Source organism: Sinocyclocheilus rhinocerous, unplaced genomic scaffold (assembly GCF_001515625.1).
Source record: "Sinocyclocheilus rhinocerous isolate Xijiao unplaced genomic scaffold, SAMN03320098_v1.1 scaffold853, whole genome shotgun sequence".
Taxonomy (NCBI): Eukaryota; Metazoa; Chordata; class Actinopteri; order Cypriniformes; family Cyprinidae; genus Sinocyclocheilus; species Sinocyclocheilus rhinocerous.
The window spans coordinates 1,673,520-1,683,592 of NW_015627738.1; the positions used below are offsets into that span (position 1 = coordinate 1,673,520).

The following is a 10,073-nucleotide window of genomic DNA, read 5'->3' on the forward strand; positions in this document are numbered from 1 at the left end:
TTATAGATTTTTCTTTTATGCCAAAAATCATTAGTATATTAAGTAAAGATCATGTTCCATGAAGATATTTTGTACATTTCCTACTGTAAATATATCAAAACTTAATTTTTGATTAGTAATATGCATTGCTAAGAACTTCATTTTGGACAACTTTAAAGATGATTTTCTCAATATTTAGATTTTTATGCACTCTCAGATTCCAGATTTTCAAATAGTTGTATCTCGACCAAATATTGTCCTATCCTAACAAACCATACATCAATGGAAAGCTTATTTATTCAGCTGATATATATTATAAATGGTCCAGGGTCACATATTTATTATTAATTAAATAATATTTATTATACCATTTATTAAACTATTACTATTTACTATTTAGTATTGTACCATTTTTTTCTGAATGTGTCTCACTGGCAAATAGTTCTTCTGGTTTTAAGATAATCATAAATCTTACCAAATTATTTTAGATTTATACTGACAACACACAAAAAAAAACAACGATTTGCCAATGTGGTAAGAAAAATAAACATAATACAAAATATATTCTTTCTAAATTAACATCACATGCAGTTTTACTTTTAAGTATATTTATAGTTTTAGGAACAGTTCAGATATTTAAAAAATATATCAAATTAATCAAATCAAATTTAATTTGATTTATAAAATTGGCAAAATTAAAAAATAAAATGAAATGTATTACAATTAATTAAAAATATTCATTATCATTAAAAATAAATTAAGAAAATTATTTAAAAGGTTAATTACATCAAATTTTAGGACTGAAAGATTAACAGAACTGAATGCAATGAAAATAATTTGGGTTCAGTTCTAAATAAGAACCAGTTCTCAATCCTAGAAAAGAGGGTGTTTGAGATGGTAAAAAACTCAGGGATGGACAGTAAAAGGATTAGCAAGATAAAATAGGTGAAGTATGAAAAAATAGATGGCGTTCTGTGCATGTTTAAGATCTCTTATGTTACCTGTAGGCTCCGCCGTTGAGCTCCGGATGTACCTGCTGCTCCATCACCCCCCACGGCGCCGTAGTCACAAAAAACTCTTTGTTGACGCAGTTTCTGAGACTGTCTGGAATACGACCTGAAAACCAGAACAAACCCGAGACATGATGACTGATGTACAATAGGATGGATAGTTTATAAAAAGAACTAGATTTACATTCCCTGAAGGAAGTACAAGTGCTCGCTAGGCAGCGAAAGACTAATGTTTGAGGTAAAAAAAGAAAGTTTAAAAAATTTTGCGATAGAGATAGAAGTGAGAGAAAGAGAGATAAATCAGGACCCCCCCCACTTCACAGCTCACATGCAATTAACCATAATTAAGCATGTAGCCCATTGATAATCACAATGTTGTACGCAAATTCTATGATGATATCCTCATGAGAAGTGGTTACATTTTGAATAGCAAACATTCTAAGAAGTTGTACCGGTGATGGCCCTGCGGATCTCAGTGGCCGCTGCCTCTCTCATCTCAAGTGAGGCCTGCTCACTGTACCACGCCGTGTGAGGGGTGCAGATCAGATTGGGCGCGTCCTTCAGAGGACCCTGAGAAAAACTGAGAGAAAGACATCTCATTTTGCGCACTAAATCTCATTTTTACTACACATTGAACTTCACTGGTCATGTGCATACGCTACCGTCAGTAAGATTTTTAACATGTTTTTGAAAAAGTCTCTTATGCTCATTGGGCTGCATTTATTTGATTAGAAATACTGTAAAAACAGTGAAATATTATTACAATTTAAACAAACTATTTTCTATATGAATATGTTGTAAAATGTGATTTATTCCTGTGATGCAAAGCTAGGATGCACTAATCCTAATTTTGCATATTATATAGAAATAATAGCGTGCAAATGTAGGTGCAGCTGAAGAAATGTTTGGAGTTGCAGCAAAGTAACACGGAGATTGGATTACAATTAGGATGTCATTCCAAATGTTACCTGAAGGGTTCAGACTCGTGAACGTCCAGGGCGGCCCCCCGTATCCTGCCCTCTTTGAGAGCCTGAGCCAGGGCTTTTTCATCCACCAGACCCCCTCGTGCTGTGTTGACTAGAAATGCTCCCTGTCGCATCTAACAAAACATCATACATGATGTTCACACAACAGCCACTAGATGGCGCTCATGATAGCAGGAATGGGTTTAATGGGCCGTTTGTGGGTAATGTACCTGTTTGATGGTGAAGTCGTTGATGAGGTGGTGATTGTGTTCGTTTAGGTTGCAGTGGAGAGACACACAGTCGCTCTGGTACAGGAGGTCCTGCAAGGTGTAAACTCTCTGGACGCCCAGCGATCGCTCTAAACCGTCTTGCAGGTACGGGTCATAAAAGATCACATTGAAGCCAAATGCTTTCGCTCGAACAGCCACTGCCTGTCCCGATCGGCCTATGAGACAAAGATGGCATATATAACTTGTATGGTGCTTTTTTTTTTGTCGTTATTAGAGCTTGGAAAACCTGTTGTCACCACTGACTTTAGTTATATGAAAAAAAATTTCACACGAGTGACCTGACTAGATGATGACATCATTTATTTGAACTATTCCTGTAGTATATGTTCATGTCATACTGTATCTACCGGTCAAAAGCTAACACTTAATCAAATTTTTCTTGAACGCTTGAAATTAGTCTTGTATACAGTGACAAATTTTGCCTATATATGAATATCAACATATGAAGATTTTTGATCTCTACATAATTCCCATAATTTAATTTGCATTATTTCATAGTTGTGATGACTTTGCGGTTACAAAAACAGTAAATAAGATTATGTTCATTCAACTAAATCAGTTTATTTAATATAATAAATAATAACAATTAGCTTGATTTTATGATTATGATAAATAATTAGTTCAATAATAATAGCAATAATTTTCATTAAATGAAATTAGCAAGCATTATTATTATTATTATATGCTTACCACAATTGCATAACTGTCATTTTAGTATTATTTATATACAATTATAGTATTTATTAATATTTTGACTAACTTTAATTTTTATATTGAATATAATTTTATATTTTAATATATTTTATTTTTTATTTCAGTTTTCATTTTAAAGTATAGTTTAGGTTTTAGTAATTTGTAGTAAATTTGAATTAAAATTTGAATTCAGTTGTAGTTTTAATCATTTTTGCAAGTCTATTTTTGCAAACGTTTTTATTTTTATGCTATGTAATAATATTTATATTTTATGTAATACATTATTTCAATTAACAAAAACATTTTTTTATAGTTTTAGTTAATAACAACAACACATTTGTAAAATATTGTAACGTTTTAGTGTTTCTGTCCCTCACCAAAGCCAATAAGTCCGAGTGTTTCTCCTCTGATGCGGGCGGCCCCTGACGCCACCTCTCTGATCTGCTCCACGCTCTGGACCCGTGTGCCCTCACGCATGGCCTGGTACAGCCAGGTGTTCCTCCTGTACAGGTTCAGGATGTGGCAAAGCGTTGAGTCTGCCGTCTCCTCCACAGCAGCTGATGGAATATTACACACCGCAATACCTGCAGACATGCACTAATGTTAGGCAACATGAAAAGATTCATATTTACATATCAGAGCACTCAATAAACCAGATTCAAATGGCCTCAGATGATCTATTAACGCTCCCTGATCCCGTCTTCTCTCCATTCATGGATTTGACCTGTATTAAGCTGTATCTGTAATATTTCTCCTTTTATTCTAACCATATAAACATCTGTCCCAGAGGAACAATTAGCCCTCCTGTACCTCCTTCTGTCTCTGACGGTCTTCTCGTCGCTGTTTGACTCCTCAAACATTCAAACATCCAACCTTTACTCACCACTTGCAGAGTACTTTGTATTTCTCAACAACCATTGAACCTGGTTTCTGAGCTAAGCAGTATTTGATGTCAGTAGTGTGTTTTCTGTGAGGAGAGCATCTTGATACTAAGTATCAGACTATATGAGCATTTAGAATCAAAGCACACCTTTAAGGCCCGTTCACACCAAGAACGATAACTATAAAGATAACGATATTAGCGTCCACACCAGCGAATTATATCGTCTGTTTATTCTAAGCACACGCGTGTCTGTCGCTTTAAATTCTCGAGCTCGATACAGCAGGATGGATTCTGATTGGCTGTCAATGTTTTTATGGTTCATCAGCTGGAAAAAAAATCGCTCTGAAAGTGATTCCAACGATATCGTTTCTCTGGGACTTATAGTTGTTATAGTTGTGGTGTGGACTCTGCTATTCTTTAATATTGAGAACGATTTTTAGAACTATATCTTTATCGTTTTCTTTATAGTTATCGTCATTGGTGTGAACGGGCCTTAAGACATTCTACATTTTATTTGCTAAGGCTTTTTACATTACCATCTATCAATTAGGTTTCTCGTTGTCATTAATTAGGTGTATACCATTGTCCAGAAAGCTGCTAAAACAACATGGTACTTAGATTCTTTAAACAAGATTTTTTTTTTTTATATAACACGTTATGTATAATGCATTACATTGCTATTCATATGTTGTAATGCATTTTATTTTAAACTGTAAATAAAGTTAAAACGCAATATAGTACTTGCAGATTCCTTGTTACATCTGCATCTGGTTGTTTGTCATATGCTTGTGTAACAATCAATAGATAAGCATTATAAATGTATTATAACTGGTTACAAATTATACATTAGATAATACTAGGATGCATTACATTTACAAGGCATAATTAATGCATTAAAATACTTTTAAAATGCATTATATATAAAGGCCTCAACTAAAGTGTTACTGTTTTTATTATTATTGTTGTTGTTGTTATTTTTGGTCAAACTTACATTTGTATGTCTTCACAAAAAAATATATTCTGAAGAATGTTGGTAACCGGACAGTTGCTGGTAGTCACTGACTTTCAAAGCATGGACAAAAATACTATGAATGTCAATGGCTACCATCAACTTTTTTTTTTACCAACATTCTTCAGAATATCTTCTTTGTGCTCAACAGAAGAAAGAAACTCATACGGGTTGGAGCACTTTAAGGGTGAGTAAATGATGACAGAATTTTCATTTTTGGGTGAACAAAAATTGTGACCAGGAAACATTTCTTAGCATTTGTAATGCTCTTACCCATCTCTCCAGCTGCTTTAATATCAATATTGTCATATCCACTACCGATGCGGATTATGATTCGGAGGGCTTTAAATTTCTCCAGATCTTCTCTGGTCAGAGTGATGGTGTGGTACATCATCGCCCCCACCGCCTCGTTCAACACCTGCCACAGATACATTTATACCACACTATAAACATCAGAGAATAAAGCCGTGGGGTGTTTATTAAGGACACATAAATCATTTCTTTGTAGCATCCTATGTGGGTGTAATGCATTTCTCATGATGAGCTTGCCATGTTCATCTACATGTCATTTCATGCATTTACTCACAGATAATTGTTGGTTTTTACTCTGTGCAATTACACACATTACAAACACGCAATTCTGAATCCAACAGCAATAAAAGACATGATTAAACTTAACAAGCAATTTTCCCTTGTGATGAAACAGTCATATAAACACCTAGTCAGTCAGTCAGTAACAGATTCTCATAGCTGGCGCATTTGATCAATTATTCAAAAGTGAATCAGACAACAGTGGTCGTGGTATTTGTTGCTGCATGCTTGTTTGTTATTTATTTACGGTCTGATTTAATTTTAAGTAGAAAAACAGCATTGGAGTAGATAAGTATAGAAAAATGCAGAAATAATGGTTCTTCTGATATAGACAGTCCAATTATATTTACATATCTATATAAATATTTTGCAGCATTGGAGTAGATAAGTATAGAAAAATGCAGAAATAATGGTTCTTCTGATATAGACAGTCCAATTATATTTACATATCTATATAAATATTTTGCAGTACCCTGTATCTGTTTGTTTGAAATTATGGTTCCTGATAGAAAAAAAAGTTTTAAATATTGAGATATTTTGAATATTGGCTAAAGGTTTAAATAAATAAATAAATAAATACATAAGACAGTCCAATGTGATATATATAATGAGACGCATATATACACACACACATACATACATACATAATTAATTTACTCCAATATTGGAAACTGTAATAAATATATTATATATATATATATATATATTTATTTATTACAGTTTCCAATATTGGAGTATTCAATTTTAAATTAAAATACTTTTCAACTAAAACAAAATGTTTGCTGTGCTGCTAGTGATGCAGGAAAAAATAGTTCAAACAGACCTTCTCATGGATTTCCTGTGTTGACTGAGCGTCACAGAACGCCACAGTGGCCAAATCCTTCAGGATGGGCATCTCTACGGTACAGTCCCTCCCGTCCAGCAGAGCGACCAGTGGCCGAGGATGCATCGGACCGTTCATGATTTGCGGCCTTATACCTGCAAAGAGAGAGAGAGAGAAGCATGAACTTCCCGTTTGCCCCCCTGCCATGTGTCTTGTTGTCATGGAGATTACAGCATTTGGGCAGAGTTATGAATACATTTTATTTAATAGCCTTTGGGGAAACATCTTGCTCTCTGCTTTCTGTCTTTTCACTCTCCACCATCTATTTAAAAAGTAGATTTAATTTAAAAGAAATTTAAAAACTTCAAATGAGAATTATTTACCAGAGCATTATTAAAAAATAATTGTGTGGGAGATGTTAAGGCAGAGTTGGGACTCTTGGAGGGAAGCGCAATGGATGCGAGAGATCAGGGGTCTGGCACGCTTTAAATGAGCAGTGGACACATCAAACAGAAACACAAATGACATGCTGGAGCGATCGCTACATCAGAGCGGGAGAAATCAGAGAGGGAAGGACAGACAATTGGGCTCTCAGAAGACACACACGCACACGCGCGCGCACTCCTTCATGTAGGTGCTCAACCAATCAATGTTCACAAAACTGTGCCGACTGTTCATTTTCCAACCCATAAACAATTTCAGAGCTCTAAAAGCTTTTTTGGACAAGAACAACGAAGATAAACTTAAACTCAGTGATTTTTAAACAAACAGAGCCTGAGCCGAGCAGTACACGACCATTATCCAGTCAGAGACCAGCAGGGGAATTATCTAATAAGAGAGCGGCAGGGGAAATCTCGGCCCTTCGGCCATTCTCCACGGGCATCTCCACATTTACTCTGATCACAGAGAACAAAAGATCCCGACAAAACATCGATTTCTGAGATGAGAGGCTTTTTATTTGTTATTGCTATCACAAAGTCTTTCCAGTTTTCTCCCAGCGGGGATACATTTTTTACATACCCTCATTTTGTTTCAAAACCCATGACATTCTCTCTTCCTTGGAACACAGCTCCAAAGAGATTTTTTTAAAAAATTTTTTACATTTTACATTTGCATTTTAATTTCAGTTAAAAAATTTTTAATTTTTTTGTGTTGTCATTTTTAGTTGCTATAGTTTTTTTATACGTCATATTTCAGTTTTATCTTTAGTTACTTTAGTACATCAATTAAACTGAAATAGCTGATTTATAGCTGATTTTTTAAAATATATTTATAAAACTTTATATTTTTTTAATATTGCATTTTATTTTCAGTTAACGTTTATTTTAAGTAATGTTTATTTTTATGGTTTTGATTTTAGTTTCCGTTTTAGTTAACTATGATAACCCTGTACACTATGATAAGAAAAATAATTGTTTCCCCTTTTAATAAAGTTAATTTTTCATACAACGCTGTCAGATTTCTTGTTTTAAGCATAAACTCACTTAATTTTGATACATTTTTCAAATAAGTATATCTGAAAATACTAAGATTATTTTTTTTTTGCAGTGACCAATACTGAACACCATTGGTTCTTGCATGTCATGTGACCAATCACAATGCGGAAAGATCAAATTTACGTTATATTTAAGAGCTACAGGCAAAGAGAAGCAAACAATAACTTACATTTTGGTCTGTTTGTAATAAATCGGAATATTTCCTATTAGCACAGACTACTTTTAGGGTGCCTTTTTTGGAGCAGTATATGATGGCTTTTGTTAAACAGAAAAAGCAGTGTGAACATTTTACCAAACATCTCCATTTGTGTTCCATCATAAAGTTTGAAAGAACACAAAGGTAAGTAAATAATGACAGATTTTTTAGTTTTGAGTGAACTATCCCTGTAATGCATGTGAAACTAATGAGAGTAGAGCAAGCGAGAGAAATGTAATACTCTCTTTGAAATCCCATGAACAATAAAACTCTGTAAAAACAAAAGGAAATGAGGAGATTTTTCCATGGAGCCGCGTTGACGTGGATCTGTGTGTGTCTGTGTGTTGTAATATGGCAGCGTGTACATCACACCGTATGTGTGAGTTTCCCCACCTCTTGCTTAAGTGTGCCGCTGTGATTTTAATAAGTGTGTGTGTATGTGTGTGAGTGTGTGTGACAAGCAATCTTGGATTAAAAAAAACAAAAAAACCTGGCAGCCAAGTGCCTCACCTCACTGTCAACTGCTGCTTGTGGTTACCAAGCAACCTCATTTCTCACCGTCACACAATAAACACACACACAACCACACATGCATGCACAAACAACAAAAAAAATCTTTCGGAAATGCAAAACACACTTTTTTGCTCCAAACCAAATAGACACTTGCAGGAAAATCAGTTAAAACAGTCAGATCACTGAAAGGCAGCCCAGGACCTGAAATAAACCAGGTGCATGTGTGAGTGTCTAATAAGAGTGTATCTGTGCTGCGTCACTTTTTCTTCTCTCTCCACCCCACCTGATCTATTAACCAGGGATTTGGCTGCCAAACACACACACTAATAATAAGGAGTCAGGCGCACAATACACTGTGTGTGTTTGCACACACACGCAAACTAGTTTACAGATGTGTCACAGACAGCAGCCAAGACATGCGCTTGTGACACCACTGAGAACTGTGCACACACCACATACACACATATGCATGCATGCAAACACGCACGCACGCACACTTTTTCTTTTGGCCGATTTCGGAAACATGCGTCTTGCCTGGAAAATGCTGCCTCCACATTCCTCCCATGAAGAGCAGCCCAAAAAACGGGGGAGAAAAAAAATGGAGGGAGGTGGCAGAGAAAAAGCGTTCTCCTCTGATTGTGTCCTGGGGGTCTCTCCCTCCTCTCGCTGTCTGTCTGTCGCACGCTCACTCCCCAAACAAACAAACAAGGAATGATTGAAAGACTGATAGATCGAAACATTGACTGATTGGTTGAAATCAAGTAATGAATCAATAAACAAATATATGCTTGAAAAAAAAAAGTTTGAACAAACAAATGAACCAACAAACAAAAAGGAAAAAATAAACTAAAAGGTCCTAAACAAACAAACACAAATAAATAAAAGAAAAAACATCAAACTACTGACCAAAAATGAAAAATAATGAATGAATGTCAAATTAATGAAATAAACATAAAAAAATGCATGTGAATAAACAAATAAAATGAAAAGAAAAAACAACTAGGCCAAACAAAGTAAATGACCAAACAAACAAGGAAAAGAACAAATGAATGAATGAAACACAAATGAAAAAAGACCCAAACAAAAGAACAAAAAAAAATGAATGAAGAAAATATGAACAAACGGCCAAACAATGAACATAATAAATGAATGAGCATCAAATGAATGAAAGAACAAACAAATAAATGTTTAAACAAGCAAATGCACCAACAAAAAAGAACGAACAAATGAATGAAAGAACAAACTTTAAATTAATGAAAGAATAAATAAATCAACAAATGAAAGGACAAACTATAAAATGTGACCCTGGACCATAAAAGCAGTCTTAAGTCGCTGGCGTATATTTGTAGCAATAGCCAAAAATACATTGTATGGGTCAAAATTATTGATTTTTCTTTTATGCCAAAAATCATTAGGATATTAAGTAAAGATCATGTTCCATGAAGATATTTTGTAAATGTCCTACCGTAAACATATTAAAACTTAATTTTTGATTAGTAATATGCATTGCTAAGAACTTCATTTGGACAATTTAAAGGTGATTTTCTCAATATTTTGATTTTTTGCACCCTCAGATTCCAGATATTCAAATAGTTGTATCTCAGCCAAATATTGTCCGATCCTAA

The 10,073-nt window shown here is 34.5% G+C and overlaps 1 protein-coding gene across 3 annotated transcripts in view; it reads right to left on the bottom strand.

Moving 5' to 3' along the window:
• Positions 1-868: 868 nt before the first annotated feature.
• LOC107733778 (proline-rich protein 36-like) overlaps positions 869-10,073 on the bottom strand; it is a 27,453-nt gene continuing 18,248 nt past the window's right edge. For all 3 annotated transcript variants that reach the window (XM_016545588.1, XM_016545575.1, XM_016545583.1), the window contains 7 exons: positions 6,244-6,398; positions 5,103-5,247; positions 3,315-3,521; positions 2,185-2,399; positions 1,958-2,088; positions 1,442-1,569; positions 869-1,095 (listed from right to left, as the gene is read on the bottom strand). In XM_016545588.1, the coding sequence (XP_016401074.1) occupies positions 977-1,095; positions 1,442-1,569; positions 1,958-2,088; positions 2,185-2,399; positions 3,315-3,521; positions 5,103-5,247; positions 6,244-6,398 (1,100 nt within the window). In that variant the 3' untranslated portion in view covers positions 869-976. The remainder of the gene's footprint in view (positions 1,096-1,441; positions 1,570-1,957; positions 2,089-2,184; positions 2,400-3,314; positions 3,522-5,102; positions 5,248-6,243; positions 6,399-10,073) is intronic.